This window comes from Oryza glaberrima, chromosome 3 (assembly GCF_000147395.1).
Source record: "Oryza glaberrima chromosome 3, OglaRS2, whole genome shotgun sequence".
Classification (NCBI taxonomy): domain Eukaryota; kingdom Viridiplantae; phylum Streptophyta; class Magnoliopsida; order Poales; family Poaceae; genus Oryza; species Oryza glaberrima.
Genome location: NC_068328.1, coordinates 6,066,810 through 6,084,064, shown reverse-complemented (window position 1 = coordinate 6,084,064; position 17,255 = coordinate 6,066,810). Strand labels below are relative to the sequence as shown.

The 17,255-nt window shown below is 50.3% G+C and overlaps 3 protein-coding genes and 3 non-coding genes across 8 annotated transcripts; 4 read left to right on the top strand and 2 right to left on the bottom strand.

Annotated features, from left to right (window-relative positions):
• Positions 1 to 7,539: 7,539 nt before the first annotated feature.
• On the bottom strand, positions 7,540 to 8,887 carry LOC127768611 (F-box/LRR-repeat protein 13-like). Its single transcript, XM_052294224.1, has one exon. It carries the CDS (start codon positions 8,796 to 8,798, stop codon positions 7,584 to 7,586), a length of 1,215 nt encoding a protein of 404 aa, XP_052150184.1. The 5' UTR covers positions 8,799 to 8,887; the 3' UTR covers positions 7,540 to 7,583.
• Positions 8,888 to 9,235: 348 nt separating this feature from the next.
• On the top strand, positions 9,236 to 11,152 carry LOC127765710 (uncharacterized). Of its 3 annotated transcripts, XM_052290652.1 has the most exons (4): positions 9,236 to 9,774; positions 9,890 to 9,985; positions 10,104 to 10,218; positions 10,441 to 11,152. In XM_052290652.1, the coding sequence occupies exons 1-4, from the start codon at positions 9,336 to 9,338 to the stop codon at positions 10,907 to 10,909; spliced, it is 1,119 nt and encodes a 372-aa protein (XP_052146612.1). In that variant the 5' UTR covers positions 9,236 to 9,335; the 3' UTR covers positions 10,910 to 11,152. The 3 variants fall into 3 exon arrangements, 1 of the variants encoding a protein (XP_052146612.1); XR_008016148.1 differs by having other exon boundaries at positions 9,890 to 9,981; positions 10,104 to 11,152; XR_008016149.1 differs by having other exon boundaries at positions 9,890 to 10,005; positions 10,104 to 11,152.
• On the top strand, positions 9,883 to 10,011 carry LOC127769114 (small nucleolar RNA snoR111). The gene has a single exon (XR_008016683.1). It is a non-coding gene; the product is annotated as a small nucleolar RNA snoR111 (small nucleolar RNA).
• On the top strand, positions 10,096 to 10,245 carry LOC127769127 (small nucleolar RNA snoR134). The gene has a single exon (XR_008016695.1). It is a non-coding gene; the product is annotated as a small nucleolar RNA snoR134 (small nucleolar RNA).
• LOC127769160 (small nucleolar RNA Z223) lies at positions 10,312 to 10,405 on the top strand. Its single transcript, XR_008016726.1, has one exon. It is a non-coding gene; the product is annotated as a small nucleolar RNA Z223 (small nucleolar RNA).
• A 2,087-nt stretch (positions 11,153 to 13,239) lies between the features above and the next one.
• On the bottom strand, positions 13,240 to 15,973 carry LOC127765649 (uncharacterized). The gene is made up of 3 exons (XM_052290589.1): positions 14,747 to 15,973; positions 14,286 to 14,510; positions 13,240 to 13,617 (listed from the first exon to the last, which is right to left on the bottom strand). The coding sequence occupies exons 1-3, from the start codon at positions 15,971 to 15,973 to the stop codon at positions 13,240 to 13,242; spliced, it is 1,830 nt and encodes a 609-aa protein (XP_052146549.1).
• Positions 15,974 to 17,255: the final 1,282 nt, after the last annotated feature.

Below are 17,255 nucleotides of genomic sequence, written 5' to 3'. Positions count from 1 at the left end.
GTTTTGATGATTAATGATGGTGGAGGCTCAATTTGTACAATACTGATGAATTTATGCTATGCTTGGTGTTCCATACCTAGCTTCTGATTTCTTAAAAGCCTTTGTCAAGCCTTATTGAGCCTAAAACCCGCAAAAGCTATTAAAAACCTTCAGTCCACATTGGCTAAGTCGAAAGACCAAACAGGGCAATGGTAAATCAAGTAAGCAAATTGAATTGATAAAAATCACACTCCATTATTATCATAGTAGCCCCCTGACTGAAAACTTCAAGGAAAAACTTTAAGTTAGCAGTCAAAGAGGAAAGATACAAACGAAATGCCTAAGCATAAAATCGACGAAGGTGTTCAATATTCCAAGAATTGTTGATGAGAGTACCGTCTTCGCGCTTGAGTCGATAAGAACATGGCCGAGTGACTTCAGCAATTATGAACGGTCCTTCCCATAAGGGAGATAATTTATGCCGATCCTGTGTTGTTTGAATTTTCCTCAGAACCAGGTCGCCGACTAAAAAGGCTCGCGATCGAACATTCCGATTATGATAACGGCGCAACCCTTGCAAATATCAAGTCGACTGAATCAAAGCTGCTTTTCGGGCTTCTTCTAGTCGATTGATGTCGTCTACTTGGCCCTCTTCATAGCCCTCCTCGTTGAAGTTCCGAAATCGTAGTGATTCAAATTCCACTTCACTCGGCAACATTGCTTCTGCGCCATAAACCAAAAAGAACGGCGACTGGCCAGTAACCCTACTAGGAGTAGTGCGTAAAGACCAAAGTACGGACGGCAGCTGATCTACCCACTTGCCAGCGTAGGGACGTAGTCGGTCAAAAACTCGTGCTTTGATCCCTTGAAGTATCATGCCGTTAGCGCGTTCGACTTGTCTGTTACTCATGGGGTGTGCCACGGAGGCGTAACAAATTTTGATGCCGAAGTCTTCACAAAAGTCTTTAAATGCTCCGCCAGTGAATTGAGTGCCATTATCAGTGATGATCCGATTAGGTACCCCAAACCGATGCACGATGTTAATGAAAAAATCTCTAGTTTTATCTGCTGTGATCGTGATGACCGGTTTAGCCTCAATCCACTTGGAGAATTTGTCGATAGCCACAAAGAGATGCGTGTAACCGCCGACTGCCCTTTTAAACGGGCCGACCATGTCAAGCCCCCAGACCACAAACTGCCAGGACAACGGGATGGTATGCAACTCTTGGGCTGGCAGATGAATTTGTCTGGCAAAAAATTGACAACCTTCGCATGTCCGCACAATCTTGTCAGCATCAGACACAGCTGTAGGCCAGAAAAAACCTTGCCGGTAAGCTTTGCCGACAATGGTCCGTGCGGCAGCATGATTACCACAAATATCAGAATGTATATCCTTCAACAATTGTCTCCCTTCTTCCAAAGACACGCAGCGCTGCAGTATTCCTGATGGACTTTTCTTGTACAACTCAGCCTCATGAATAATGTAAAGTCTGCTGCGTCTGGAAATCCGCTCGGCTTCATTTTTGTCTTGAGGGAGTTCTTGTTTGGTCAAAAATTTTATGAGAGGTTCTCTCCAGTCGGTTCGATCATGCTTACGCCTTGAGTATCCATGGCTTCAATTGTTTCTTTTCTGGGTACGGTTAGTTCGTAAAGATGTTCTACGAACACATCAGAAGGGGCTGCTTCCCGTTTTGAACCAAAATTGGCTAGCCTATCGGCTGCCTCATTGTTATGTCGGAGGACATGGGTGAGCTCGAGTCCGTCGAATTTATCTTCCAACTTGCGTACCTCTTGTCGATAAGCGGTCATATTATCATCTAGACATGACCACTCTTTCATGACTTGATTAACAACCAACTGAGAGTCTCCACGGACGATTAATCGGCGAATGCCTAGAGAGATGGCAATCCTTAGTCCATGGAGTAGCGCCTCGTATTCCGCCATGTTATGGGACGCAAAAAAATCTATCCACAATACGTAGCTCAATCTTTCTCCAGTCGGGGAAATCAAGACGACCCCAGCTCCAGTGCCTGTAAGTCTCTTCGACCCATCAAAATGCATAGTCCAATGTTCCATCTTTTCCTCTGGCATATCTTCTTGGCACTTGGTCCACTCGGCAAGGAAATCAGCTAAAGCTTGTGATTTGATCGAAGTTCGTGGCTTGAACGATATGTCCAAAGACATCAACTCTGAGGCCCACTTCGCAATCCGTCCATTTGCTTCGCGATTATGAAGTATATCTCCGAGTGGAAACGATGTGACCACCGTGACCGAGTGACTTTGAAAGTAGTGAGATAATTTCCTGACGGTAATTAAGACACCATATAATAACTTTTGAACCTGAGGATATCTTATCTTGGAGTCGGCTAAAATCTTGCTAACAAAATAAATTGGACGTTGGACTTTTTGAATATGGCCTTCCTCTTCGCGCTCGACAACCAGGACCGTACTCACAACCTGGGAGGTTGCCGACACATATAACAGTAGCGGCTCTTGTGGACGTGGCGAGACCAAAACTGGTGGAGTGGTGAGAAGTTTCTTGAAGTCTTCAAAGGCTTTTTGTGCCTCGGGTCCCCACTGGAAATTGTCAGTCTTCTTCAACAGCTTGAAGAAGGGCATCCCCCGCTCGCCGAGTCGTGAAACGAACCAGCTGAGCGCCGCCATGCAACCAGTCAGTTTTTGGACGTCTTTTTGGGAGCTTGGCGGTTTCATGTTGAGGATGGTGTTGATTTTCTCCGGGTTGGCCTGTATGCCTCTTTGAGATACCATAAATCCGAGCAACTTCCCTGACGGTACTCCGAAGATGCACTTTTCCGGGTTTAGTTTCATCTTGAAAGCACGAATGCTTGTAAAAGTTTCTTCTAAATCTGCAATCATGTCATCCTTCTGCTTGGTCTTGACGACTACATCATCAACATAAGCTTCAACATTGCGACCGATCTGAGTTGAAAAACATCTTTGAATCATGCGTTGATAGGTTGCTCCGGCGTTCTTCAATCCAAAGGGCATGGTGATGTAGCAGTAGGCCCCAAAGGGCGTAATAAACGAGGTCTTCAAGCAGTCGGATTCTTTTAGTCGGATCTGATGATATCCCGAGTAACAGTCCAAGAAGCTGAGTAACTCGCAGCCGGCCGTTGAGTCAACCACCTGGTCAATGCGAGGTAACTCAAAAGGGTCTTTGGGACAAGATTTGTTGAGGTCGGTATAATCGACACACATGCGCCATTGCCCCGTCTTTTTCCGAACCAGGACTGGGTTAGCCAGCCAGTCGGGATGAAGGACTTCCTTAATGAAGCCTGCTGCTAACAGCTTGGTTAACTCCTCCTTGATTGCATCCTTCCTGTCCTATGCAAAACGGCGGAGTCGTTACTTGATGGGTTTGGCGTCTTCCTTAACATGTAAAGAGTGCTCAATCACCTCTTTGGGGATACCAGGTATATCGGATGGTTTCCACGCGAAAATATCTTTATTATTCTGAAGAATGGTGATGAGCGCGCTTTCCTATTTACAATCTAACTCAGCGCCTATTACAGCAGTCTTATCAGGATCGGAGGGATCTAAGGGAATCTTTTTCATCTTGGCATCACTTTCTTCGGTCTTCGTCAACTTGGTTGCAAGCACTTCTCCCTCGCTTGCCGTGGTCGCAGCCAGTCGGATCTCTTTGCGGGCGAGAGTAGTCTCGTGAGTTTGGGCCATCTCGACTTTCTTTGTCACATGTGACGGCTTGCTTAATGTCGCTCCGTAGTGATATGACCCCTCGAGGACCAGGCATCTTCATCATCATGTAGGTGTAGTGTGGGACGGCCATGAATTTGGCTAGAGCCGGTCGTCCGAGTATAGCATGATATGCTGTCTCGAAATCAGCAACTTCGAAACAAACATTTTCTGTGCGAAAATTCTCCCGAGTGCCGAAGGTAACTGGAAGAGTGATCTGGCCGAGTGGTGTAGCTGACAATCCTGGGATAACAAAGTGGAAGGGTGCATTACTCGGCTTTAATTCTGTGCGAGGAATCTGCATATCGTCCAGGGTCTTAGCGAAAAGGATGTTGAGTGCGCTGCCACCGTCGATGAGAGTCCGTCGGAGCTTGACATTGCGAACCACTGGGTCTAGTACCAGGGGGTACCGCCCCGGGTGGACCACTCGGTCGGGATGATCCGAGCGGTCGAACTTAATTGCTATCTCTGACCACTGAAGATATTGGGGCGTGTTAGGCTGAACCGCATTGATCTCCCGTTCTGTTAGCTTCTGTTTTCTCTTAGATTCATAAGCCAGGGGTCCGCCGAAGATGTGATTAAGTTCTTTGCGATGATCTTGAAAACCAGTCGGGGCATCGTCTTCATCATCTTTCTTCTTTGATGTGCCTTGATCTCCGTCTGACGGTTTACGTGCGTTCTTAACGTATTGCTCCGCGAACTGTTTGTAGACGAAGCAATCTTTGGCCACGTGGTTGGAGTTGGGATGATGCGGGCATTGGGAGTTCATTATCTTGTCGAAGGTGTTGACGCGGGAACGTTGTCGGGAAGATGGAGAGGTGGTCGCCACAAGTTCTTCGGGCTTACGCTTGCGATCCTTGTGGTTGTTACTTCCACTCCCTCCTGCGGTCGGCGTATCCTTCTTTGGCTTCCAAGTGATGCCCGACTGTTTGGATGCGGTAATAGCATCTTCGGCTTTGGCATACTCGTTGGCTTTTTCAAACATCTGCTTAACCGTCCTGGGAGGTTTACGTCCGAACTTGCCGACTAGTTCCTCGTGGCGAATTCCTTTAGTGAAGGCGGCGATGATGATGTCGTGGGTGATGTCGGAGATCTTGTTGCGTTGTTCGGAGAAACGTCGGATGTAATCTCGAAGGGATTCTCCAGACTTCTGAACGACGTTGTAGAGATCAAACTGTGTGCCGGGGCATTCAAAGGTACCTTGGAAGTTGGCGATGAAGTGGTCGCGTAGCTCTGCCCATGATCCGATCATGCCGCGGGGTAGCCCGTGAAGCCATGACCGGGCAGAATCCGCTAGGGCCACAGGTAGATAGTTCGCCATGGCTTTGATGTCTCCTCCTGCTGCGCGGATTGCGAGACCATAGACGGTGAGCCAAGACTCAGGGTTGGTGGTGCCGTCATATTTCTCGATTCCAGTCGGCTTAAAGCTGGCTGGCCAATCCACTCGACGCAGATCACTTGTGAAGGCAGCAACTCCGTCCACGTCGTCGACGTAGCGATCCGGTGAATGATGGCCTCTTGCTGCGCGGCGCTAGTTGATGGTGTCGCGAAGATCGATGGGGCGTCTTCGATGTGGGGAGTGTGGTCGTTCAACTCGGCGCTCCCTATATCACTCGGGAGGCGAGTGAACGGACCGTTCATCATGTTCCCTGCTCCTGCGACTAGATTTGGCGCTGGCAATGCTGAGGCTTGGCTGGTGATAGTCTTGAAATCGAAGATGAGGGACTCGGCTACCAGTCGGGGTACGGGTGCTTGCGGAGTTGGCTGGAACCGAGGCAGCAATCATGGTTTTCGTCTGTTCAAGATGTTGACTACATGATCAGCTTGGTTGAGTGCGTCTTCCTTGAGGAGGGTGTCGAGGAGAGTGATTGCTGCAACCGCGTTCTGCTGGGGGGTGCGAAAGACCGCTGTCCCATCGACGTCTTGTTGCCCAATGAGCTCTCTCGCTCGCCACCCAGATTCCAAGGCGCGTTGTCGTTGATCTTCAGCCTCCTTTGCAATCCGTTCGCGATCCTGTTGCTCACGCTGTAGTCATTCTCGCTCTTGTCGCTGTCGCTCTTCCTCCAGTCGGCGACGTTCAGCTTCTTGCCGTGCGCGATCTTGGTCCGCTTCTCGAGCTTGGCGCTGTTTCTCCGTTTCGTTGTCAGCCATGAATACGCCGAAGAAGAGGGGCGTCATCGTAGTCGAAGATCTCGGTTGGTCGAGAACTGACGCCGGGGGAGCTGAGGTAGCCATCCAACTCTTCCGTCGAGACTGTCCCAAGAGGTTGGAGTATAACGCCAACCTCCCTGGATCTAGATCGGATCGGGGCCGAAGCCGGAGCTCGCCTAGATCTTCGAGTGGGAGATGTCTTGACTCTGAAGACAGCGGCCAAATCATCAGGAAGTTTCATCAGGATTGAGGGATAGGACCCGTCGTCTTGATCTGGTCGCGGAAGAGTAAATTGGATCTCGTCCGAGTGGTTTGAAGCCGACTCGGGAGAGATAATCTTGGAGTAGGCCTCGGCCGAGTTCGGAATACCGAACGGCACGAGGACCTGGTCTCTCCCCGACTGGTTTGAATCCGAATCAAGGAGAGAGATCTTGCCGAAGTCGTTGGTGATGAAGTTGAGGCTGCCGAACCGGAACGCCTGCCCGGGAGGGAAGGCGAAGTCGTTGATGCCAGAAATGAAACCTATCGCACTTAGTCAGCGAGAACTTGACGCTACCCCTACCTGGCGCGCCAACTGTCGAAACAAGATTTCGGCAATAATAAAAGGGGGTGGCTATCAAGCTAGGAAAATGGATGGGTTTGGAGACGAAGGATTTTATACAGGTTCAGGCCTTCTTATTCAAGAAGTAATACCCTACTCCTGTCCGGGGATGATTCCACCGAGTGTGTTATTGATTGTATAAACTGGAAAAAAGAATCGCCCCGAGAGGAACCCGGACCCCTCCTTATATAGGGGAAGGGATCCGTATTACAAAGTACAGTCCATATGGGATTACAGATAAAATACAATCGTAACCTATTAGGATCCCGGGTATTTTCTTGACATACAAGTTTAGAATCTAACCCGAGTCCTCATAAAGATATTCTATCTATATTTGGTACCGTATATCCAACTGGAATATAACCGCCATGTAGATATGGGGTAACCATAATCTCCACATTATCCGTAACCCTGACAATTTGAAAACTCAAATTTTATTTAATATTTTGAATGTCCTAAATATTCATTTTGGATTCAAACTTAAACAATCAAAATCAGAAGAATGACCCTAGCTAGCTTTGATTTTTCTTTCCTTTTCCAATATTCACAGCCCTCGCTGTTCTTGGACTGGGAGAATTGGCTTCAGCGTCCACCGCTCGTGCGTCCTCTGTTGCATATCGCGTCCAAGTATATTCAAATCTCTTGTAATGCCAACGACTGAGGTGACTTAGTGGAGCAATTTTCAACAGTCGGTGATAATAAGGATAGTCGTCGTCAGAATCTAGCAAAAAGTCTCCCGAACAGGTATCAGCTATCTCCTTTTCAGGGGTACTTATAGTCATGCTCTTGATTGAACTCGAGCTTCCGAACAACAATCTCACGAGGTCCATTTCCTCATCTGTTCCTGTGAAGCTAGTTAATCTTACCTCTTCCAGAAATTCCAACGATATATTACGATTGTCCGTCCGTGTATCTTGGTCCTTGGATGATCGATCTCTGTAGATGGAGAGTAAATACAAGTAAAGAAAACGTCAGTACAGATCGACGCCTTACCGGTGTGTTTGAGGGGTGCAGTTTGCATATATAGAGCTGTTATATTGTGCTAATTAAATAAATTACTAGAAGTGAAATGAGCTCACCCCCACCCTCTCAAACAGATGCGAAGTGATATTAGATCAGGGCACATCAGTAGCAACGATCACACACTTGTGACCAAATATTGATCCAATCCACATGCGTCGATGACCATGCTCCTAGCTTTGTAAAGTCGAGGTGCTCCATTGTCCGTCAGATCATCGACCTCATGAGTGGCGAGCATCTCGTATCGAAGTCTCAAATCGATGTGCTCGACGTTAGGGCAGTTGTTTAGGAGCCACAAGCCGTAGTCGGTGTTGCAGCAGTTATGCCCATGCATCGCTAGAGTGAGGTTTTTGAGACGGCGAACGCTTGCCAGGCCATGTATCCGCAGGTCCAGGTTGTCCTCGATCTCCAGGGTGGAGTTGTTTATGGCGATTTCCTCCAGTCTCGGTGCCGTGATTCTGACCACCAAGTCGATGCTTTCCCCATAGCTCGTCACTGATGTCATGCTGTTGAAGTAGTGGAGTTCGAAGATGCGCAGGTTGGGCGCCGTCACGTCCATCGTCTGCGTATCTCGCGTGGATGCAACGATAAGCTCCTCGAGCGCCTCGGCACGAAGCACCAGCTGGGGCAACCGCATCGGATCGATGATCTGCTTACGCAGGCGAGGGCAGCAGGACGAGATGAAGTCGGCGAGGGTGCGGCGGCCGGCGACGGCCTCGTCCTCGCCGAACCACGCTGAGCTGAGGCTCAGATCTGTCAGCGCTTCGTACCTTGCCGCCGGGGACGCCGGGAGTTTGAGCCGGAAGGGGTAGGACGACAGGTTGAGGTTGATGGACGCCGTCCTCCCATGGCTGGGCAACTCGACGGTTGGCAGCTGGTGGCCATGGTCACGCGGTGGCGGTGCCCACCACGCACCGATCGGCGTCGAATCGCAGGCATTGAACCAGAAAGTTTTGACGACGCGCCGCACGGCGTAGCGGAGCCACTCGTTGACCTGCTCCGGCGTCGCGCTGTCGAGGCGGGACATGAAGATGATGACGGATTGTATGTCGGCATCGCCGCGTTGTGCGAACGCCCAGTCCACGAAACCACCGAAGTTGGCTAACCTCCTCCATCTCGATTGCCGATCGTCGTCGAAGCAGAGTTTCTGGGCATGAATCCAGACGCGCCGCCATCGCCGCGAGAGCACGGACGTGCGCGTCACCTCGGCCGCGTCGTCGCTCACGTATGAGAGGATGAGGTGCAGCAGATCATCGGGAAGGTCACTGATCCGGTCGACATCACCGGCTGATGAGCCGCCGGCCATGGGATTACCGGCTGAGTCGCCGTTCATGGAGCCATCTGGCTGGGTAGATCGGTTGTGATGAGAGAGGAATCCAACATGACAGCGGCCTCCAATCTCATCTGATAACTTTCCGTGCAGTGGAACAGGGGATACGCACGGATCACGGATGCAGAGACCAATTCTATCGCTATTTCCTCATTTCCTGGAGTTCTCGCATCATATGCATCTTGAGATCTCGCATGCGCCCAAACGGATCATCCTCCTTTGGAAAAAGTACACCGAAGGTCCCTCAACTTGTCATCGAGTTATAAAATCGTCTCCCAACCCGCAAAACCAACATCCGTCAGCTTACAAAACCGTTCATTTTACATCTTAGGTGTTTTTAACCCTGATTTTATCCGACGTGGTTGCTTAGTCAGCGTGGGACTCATATGGCCCTACATGTCAGGGTGTCCACGTCAACACCCCTCTTCTCTCCCTTCCTTCTCTCTCTCACCACTCTGCGCAAGCTGGTCAGCGGGTGGGGAGGACGCCGGCGGGAGAGGAGGGCGTCGGCGGCCGGCGACGGGCGACGCGGCGGCGGTGATGGCGGCGCTGCCTCCGCCTGCGCCGGGACATGGCGTAGGAGGTCGATGGAGACGACCCGAGGAGGCGGATGAGCACGCGGCGGCCGACGGAGGGGAGGGGAGCGGCAGCGAGCGAGTGCGCGGCGGGCTGAGCAGAGCGGCAGTGGCGGGCGAGCGAGCGGAGCGGCAGCGGCGGGCTAGCGAGCAGAGCGGCAGCGGCCGCGAGCGCGCAGCGGACGAGCTCTGCAGCGAGCGGGCGGGCGGCGGCGGCAGGCGTGCGAGCGGCCGTCCGACAGGGAGCTGCTCCGGTCGCTGCACCGCCTGGCACGCGACCTGTCCGCCGTCGACACACCCGCGCCATTCCTGCGCGCCTCGTTCGCGTCCATCTCGAGGCGGTCTAAGCTACTGGCGGCCGCGTTGGATGACCTGCGGGTGCCGCGGTTTATCTTTTCTTTCTGGTCTGTGTTTTCATGTTGCCTTCTACATGTTCAATTTGATTTTTTTTTTCATGGATCGATGGTATATGGTTTTTTTCCTGTGTGTTTTGAATCGTCCTCTCTTGCTCCTGTTAAGGTTGGGGAACCAATATCTCTGTGGTGTCACCATCTTTGCAAGAAGGGGATAGATCGACGCGTCAAGAAATCATTTCTGTTGCCATGGCTCCAGTAGGCAATACGATTGTTGCTTGCGTACAATTTTTTCTTGATGCAGACTAGTTTCTTTTCTTGTACCCTGATTTAGAAAAATCTCACTCTTCTCTGTTTATATCTGTTCTGTTCATGCACAGTGCTAACCCCGGGCTTGTCGGACTGGAATCCTTTGAAGAATGAATCCCCAATGACTGTGCTAGATCCACCATGCCATTCAGTGTTGCAGGTCATGATGCTTCGAGCTCGTGATTGGTCTGTGTCAGCGTAATGGATACATTCAGTTATCATATTTCCTCTAAAATATTCGTGTTTTCGTTCATTAGATTTACTTTGTTAGATTTGGCGGTTTGGCAATGATGAAACAAACTTTCAGCTTACCATGCCAGTTCTGCTTCTGAGAATTCATGACAGATAAAGCTGATATAGATCTGAACTGAATGTTTTCATTTGCATTATGAGTGTGTGGCGCCGCAGGGGAGCTGATATAGATATCGAGGCTGTGCGGCGCCGCCGGGGAGTTGCCGCGGTTGGCGTCGCTGTGCCTGCGGGAGGTGCTCCTGGTTCAAGGCGATCGTCGCCGATTGCTCGGTGCGAAGCCGGATGCGGCTGCTGCTGGAGTCAGACGAGATGGAGGCGGAGCTACGGGAGCTCAACCACGACCTGGCCACGCTGCTCGACCTCTTGCCGGTCGTCGAGCTGGGCGCCTGGGCCTCGCCGACGACGTGCTCGACGTCCTCGCCCTCGCGTCGCGCCAGTGCCGGCGGTGCTCGCCGGCACCGGAGGCGGAGCAGGCGCTGAAGGCGAGCGTGCTGTCGCTGATACAAGAAATCGAGCCCCGGCACCGCCGTCGGACTTCCGGTGCCCAATCTCTCCCGATCTAATGCGCGACCCCGTTGTCGTCGCAAACGGCCAGACGTACGATCGCGAGTCGAGCGGCCGGTAGAGTGGAGCGGAGCGGCGGCGGCATCTAGCGATGCCCAGGGGAAAAATGAGAGAGGAAGGGAGAGAAGAGGGGAAAGAGAGAGTGTGTGCCGATATGGCATCCTGTATTCAGCCGTCACGTAGAACAAACCGGGGTCAAAATCACCGAAGGATCTATTGTGACCGGTTTTTATTAGTTAAGAGATGTCATATATATGGTTTTATGGTTGGGGACGATTTTATAACTCGATGACAAGTTGAGGGACCTTCCGTGTACTTTTTCCTCCTCCTTTACCCGTTGTGGTCCGGCCCATGTTTCCAGGCCCAGCGACCGAAGACGCTGCTGGATCAGCTAGGACCAGCCTAGCCGGTAAGATGGTAATTTCGCAATAACACCCAACCCAGCGATCTCCCCCGCCTCTCCCGTACGGTATGTCGCTTTCCCCTTCTCTCTCCCACCGACGGTGAACAGATGCCGCCGGTTGCCGGCTTCCATCTCCTCCGTTCGCGTTCGAGCACGAACGCCGATGTCGTCGGCTGCCGTCTCCTCCGCTCCTCCTCATCCTATGGAGCCCTCCCCCTCCCCTTCCCTAGCGCCTCCACTCCTGCCACCTCGTTACCAGATCCGGCCGCCCCCGTGGTCGAGGGCGTCAGATATGGCCAAGGGCACGATCTTTGCATCTGTTTAAAACGGTATTGTTCCACACATCTGATTTTATGGGCAAACTGGCAAAGTTAAAGCACCTTCGAATGCGAAGCCAAGAATGTGAAGCTGAAGGAAAAACAACATCTCGGCTCATTATCTCTAGAATGGTCAGAGGATGATGGCACCAACAGCAGAGAAGATTGTTCAATCATTCTTGGTAACCTTGAGCCAAATTCTAATATGAAGAACCTAAAGATTTCAGGTTATGCTGGTGCTAAAATCCCATACTGGATTGCAAAAGCCTATGTGAAAAATCTTATCAGCTTAGATTTGGGAATTGGGAAGTTGTATAAATTGGAAGAAACTTCCATCTCTTGCAGAATTCCTACTGCTCAAGCATCTTCGATTGGACAACCTTCAGCTTCCTTCAGAATTCCTATTGCTCAAGCATCTTCACGCGACGGCGGGCTCGATGCACGACAGCAACCTCATATTCGCGCGACGGTAGCAGGCGGTGGCGGGCTCGATGCGACGGCGGCGCGGCGCAGACAGCCGGCACGGACAACCTGATACGAGCAGATGGAAGAGAGGAGACCTTATTTTTGTTAGCCCGATCATATCCATGCTAAACCAATGGTTAGATTAGATTGATATCTCATGGTACCTCGTACCTCATAATACCTCGTGGTACCTAGAAAAGATGCTCTTGACCGTTCTTTATTAGCCATAAGACGTGGTCAGTGTTGCAGCAGTATTGTCCATGAATCAATGGAGTTTGGTCGCGGAGATGGCGAACGCTTGTCAGGCCATGTATAAACCCCGGTGATTAAAAGAGTTTTCCTGGGCAGCACGGATAAAGCGCACACGGCCGAGCGAGTGATCAACACAACACCACCACGCCAGTTTAAGGTTTTTATTCAGTTTTGCTACAGAAAATTTCAAGATTCAAAGATCAGAATATGAGAAGATTTGTACATAATCTTTAAGCCAAAAAGAATATCGATCTATACTAGAAATCGAACGCAATGGTGCCCCAACAGCATAGTACAAATGTTGGATTCGACTTCGCAACACAACCGAATAGCTTGCTAGCCTTTGAGAGCAAATACAATAGCAGACTATTAGCTAGGCAACATATTCTATGTACACAGGCCCTCACGTATACACACATGCACACCAACTAAAAAATGTTACCAAAAAAACTAGAAAAAATCATACACATATTTTCAATTGTATTACACCTAGGGTTAAAATCTTAACGTCAAATTCATTATATTTTAGCCGTAACAAAAAAAAATCTGACAGTTTTAAGGTTGCAATTTTGTCAGAATTTTATCTTTTTTGTTATTCTCTATGTAGAATGAATTTGAAGATGCGACTTTACACGTAGATGTAATACTATTGAAAGTACATGTATGAATTTTCCTAGAATTTTTTGTGATAAATTTTAATTGGTGTACACGGTGTGTACACGCGAGGGCCTGTGTGCATAGGATATGCTCCCCTATTAGCCAGCTGTAGCACGGACTTCAAGACGCGGTGTGTGTATGATAGGTGGGACCATATATGAATAGTATAGTAAGCAATTATTGTATGAATTTGCTATTAAATTGACTATAGATGAATTGAAGCTAGCAGTGGGCTATACTATTAAACTTGCTCTGATGTTTAATTCTCTCTATCTGGGACAGAGAGTTGGTTAAATTTCAGCAGGCACCACTTGTCACTGAGTCACTTAGTGCGTCCTCTGTTGTGTATCGCTTCCAGCTATATACATCTCCTTGAAAACGCCAACAGCCGTGATCAGTAAATGGAATTTCCAGTAGTTGCTGATGAGTTGTTGTATCATCGTCGTTGTCATCATTTTCTACCATAATATTTTTCAACGAGACTTTCTCTGTATCCTCCTTTTCAGTGGCATGTATGGTGACGCTCATGATTGAACTTGAGCTCCCAAACAGCAAACTCACGAGGTCTATCTCTTCATCCGTCCTTGTGAAGCCAGTTATAGTTACCTCCTGAAGCAATTCCAACGTTAACTTCGGATGATTCGCCAATGTATCTCGGTCCTTAAATAGTGATATCTGTTCATAAAGAAAAGTAGGAAAAACGTAAAAACACGTAGGCAGTTTAAGAGAGAGAATTTTGTGCTCAGCTAGTACTACGTATAGAGAATGAGATTTGCTACTGTTCAGCACTTGGTACCCAAGGTACCAGTACCACCAGGTACTGAAACAAATCTGGCCATCCAATGTTTAGGGGTAGGATTGGGAATGAGTAAAAATCTCTCCCAATATTGAGTCAATTAATCTTGTTCCTGAGTTCTTCGTCAAAAAAGAAAAATTCTCATTCTTGGACCCCGCTGCATGCTTGCGTCCATTGTTTCCTCCCTCATATGCGCGTCTTTGCAGTTCTTCCTTGCCGCCGGTGCCGCCGCCTGGTCCGACGACTCGTCGCTGCTGGCGTGGTGCTTAATCCGACAACTCCACGACCAATTCGCTGCCTCGGCCGCCAACACCCCCGCCACTGCCGTGGCACCTGGTCTGACCTCTCCACGGCCACCTCGCTGTCGCGGCCGGCAGCGCCCCTACCGCCACCGCAGCCGCCCGCCATGGCCATCGACGCCGAGACTGGATCTCGCAGAGTCGCAGGCCACACATGCCGCACACGGCTGCGGATCCCGCAGCCCTGCCATCGACGCCGGGATCGGATCTCGCAGCACGTCGTCACCGACGCTAGCCCTATGACACACCCCGATGCTCGCCACCGCCGTCGAAGCTGGGGCTGGATCTCGCAGGCTGCACGCCACCTCGAACCCTTGAACCCCGCAGCTCGTCGCCGCCGCCATCAACGCTGGCCCCAGACCTCGCCATCCGTCGATGCTGGCCCCGCAGCGCACCTCGCTACCTACCGCCGCAATCGACATCGGGTCTGGAACCCACAGCCTGGTGCCGCCATCAACACCCCACCACGCACCCTAGAGGCCGGCGTCTCGCCCTTACATGCAAAAAGTCTATACTACCCTTCCACCTCTCTTGAAGAAACGGTACCACTATAAGGGCTAATGGTACCGCACGGTACCGAGCAATCTCAACCATTTAATCTGTCCCAACGGACGGCTAGGATTTGGTACCGCCTCCCTCTGCTGGACGGTAGTAAATCTCATAGAGAATAGTAGTACGGTGCTAAATATTTTCTGGAAAATTAACTCACCTTTCCCCTTTCAGTAATGTTGATGCAGAGTGATCTTAGGCCAGGGCACATCAGAAGAAACGACCGTACACTTGCCGTAAAATGGTGGTGCGGCAACTTAGATGTTTTCAAGACCATGCTCCTAACTTTGTGAAGCCGGGGTGCGCTCTCGTCCGTCAGATCAGCAAGCTCCTCGTCCGTGGTGAACACGCTGGATTTAAGAAGAAGGTCTACGTGTTTGACATTAGGGCAGTTCTTGAGGAGCCATAAACCGTAGCCACGGTTGCTGCAGTATTGTCCATGCACCGTTAGGTTAAGGTCACAAAGACGGCGAACGCTTGTCAAGCCATGTATATGTAAATCTGGAGTGTTCATGAACACTTGGTTGTCCATGGCGATCTCCTCCAGCCTCGGTGCCACGATTTTGATCACCGACCGCGCGTTGAAGTCATCGAGCGTTAAACCGTACCAGCAGAATGTGTGGGTGAAGACGCGCAGGTTGGGCGCCGTCACGTCCAGCGATTGTAGATCGTTTGCGTAGGAAATGCGAAGCTCTTCGAGTGACTCGGTGCGCAGAACTAGCCGAGACAGCAGCTTCAGGCTTGACATCTCCAGCTTACGCAAGCGAGGGCAGCATGTCGACAAGAAGTCGTCGAGGGTGCGGCCGCCGGCGCTGGCGCCCTCTTCCTCGTCGAACGACACCCAGCGAAGGTTCAGCTCTGTCAGCGCTTCGTAACATGCCGCCGGGGACGCAGGGAGCCGGAGACGGGAAGAACCCAGAAATAGAACGATGGACGCCGTCCTCGCATGGCTGGGCAACTCGACGATTGGCAGCAGCTGCAGGTCCTGACCATCACGTGCGTTCGAAAAGTAATAAAACCTGAAAGCTTTGACGGCGCGTCGCATGGCGTAGCGGAGCCAGTCGTTGATCTGATCCTGCGTGGCGCTCTTGCGGTAGGACATGTGGATAGTGAGAGATTGTATGTCAGCGTCGCCGCGTTCAGCGAACGCCCAGTCCACGAAACTACCGAACTGGCCTGGCTTGATGGCCCGTCGTCGTTTGGGATTCATATCGGCAAAGTAGAGCGCCTGGGCATTGGTCCACACGCGCCGCCATCGTCGCGAGAGCACGGCCGTCCTCGTCACCGTAGTCGCGTTGTTCAGATTGGAGAGGATGATGTGTAGCAAGTCGTCGGGGAGGGCGCTGATCCGGTCGAGATCATCGGCTGGATCGTCGTGGTCATCCATGGTATCAGCACGTGCGAAAGTTGCCATGAGAGCGAAATTCCTGCACAGTTTACGTAATCAAGATTTGATCGATCGATTAACGAGTTTATACTGTAGAGAGACAACTGGGGAATCGGATGAGTTCCCAACTAGAGCATCCAATCGGGCATGCAGATCGGAATTGAACAGGACACAGCCGTCCGGTCTCCGCATCCCATCTCACCCCCTCACTCATCGACGGGCCACGGCGTAGTAAAAGCAGTCGGTATAGATAGCCATAAGACCCAAGTACCGACGGCCTAGCCCCAGGCTTGGCTCAGGCACGACACGGCACGACACGACTAGTGTCTGGCCTGGCCCGAAAGTTGGATCGTGTCTGGGTCTCTACCTTGGAACAGTGGGCTGGTCTGGCATGGTCCAATGATCACGGAGTCAAATTTGATAAGGGAGACAAAATAGACTTATTTCAGCCATATAAAGTCTAGCCCAAAGAGAAGAGGGATGCAAATAGACTTATTCTAGTCATATAAGACACGGCCCAAAGAGATGAGGGAGAAAAAATAGACTTATTGCAAGGAGAAGCACAATGGGTTTTCACGAGTTTTTGTGCCTTTAGGATGGCCCGGCCCAAATGTTTTGGGTCATGTCTGGGTCATTGGTGTAGCCCATGGGCGGACCCAGCCCGACCCGACGTGTAGGTTAGGTCGTGCCAGCCTGATTGATCTCAGATTGGGCCGGGCCGGGTGGCTCATTTGGCCATTTATACTAGTCGGACAATGCGGCAGATAAATATCAGACTCTAGTGGACGAGTTTCATCACTAGAAACCTAACCAATTGAACTACATGTATTTCGTTTGCTAAGAAAAAAAAAGTCAAAGGTCCGCTGAACTCCCAAGACAAGAGTATATGTACTTATTTTTTATGTCAAAAACAAACTATACTAGAAACACAACACGAGGGCTGCTTGATGCATACGATACAAATGAAGCAAATACATGATGCAAACCACATATATAGTGCAAACATATAAACTACCGTAAACGTTTGAGATTTATCCATATCTCCATGAGTTAAACTTTTACTCTTTGTAAAACTTTTACTCATTATTAAATTTGTGAATAAAAGTTTTAATCATAGTGATGTGGATAAATTTCAGACGTCTATTTCTTTATGATACGGTAGTTCATAGGTCTTCATGGACAACATTTGGATTTCCCCCAAATGTTTGATGCATCATCGCAAAACAAACGAGCCCTCGGGTCTACCAGTTCTCTTGGTTGGAGGGACAGGGATGGTTAAATC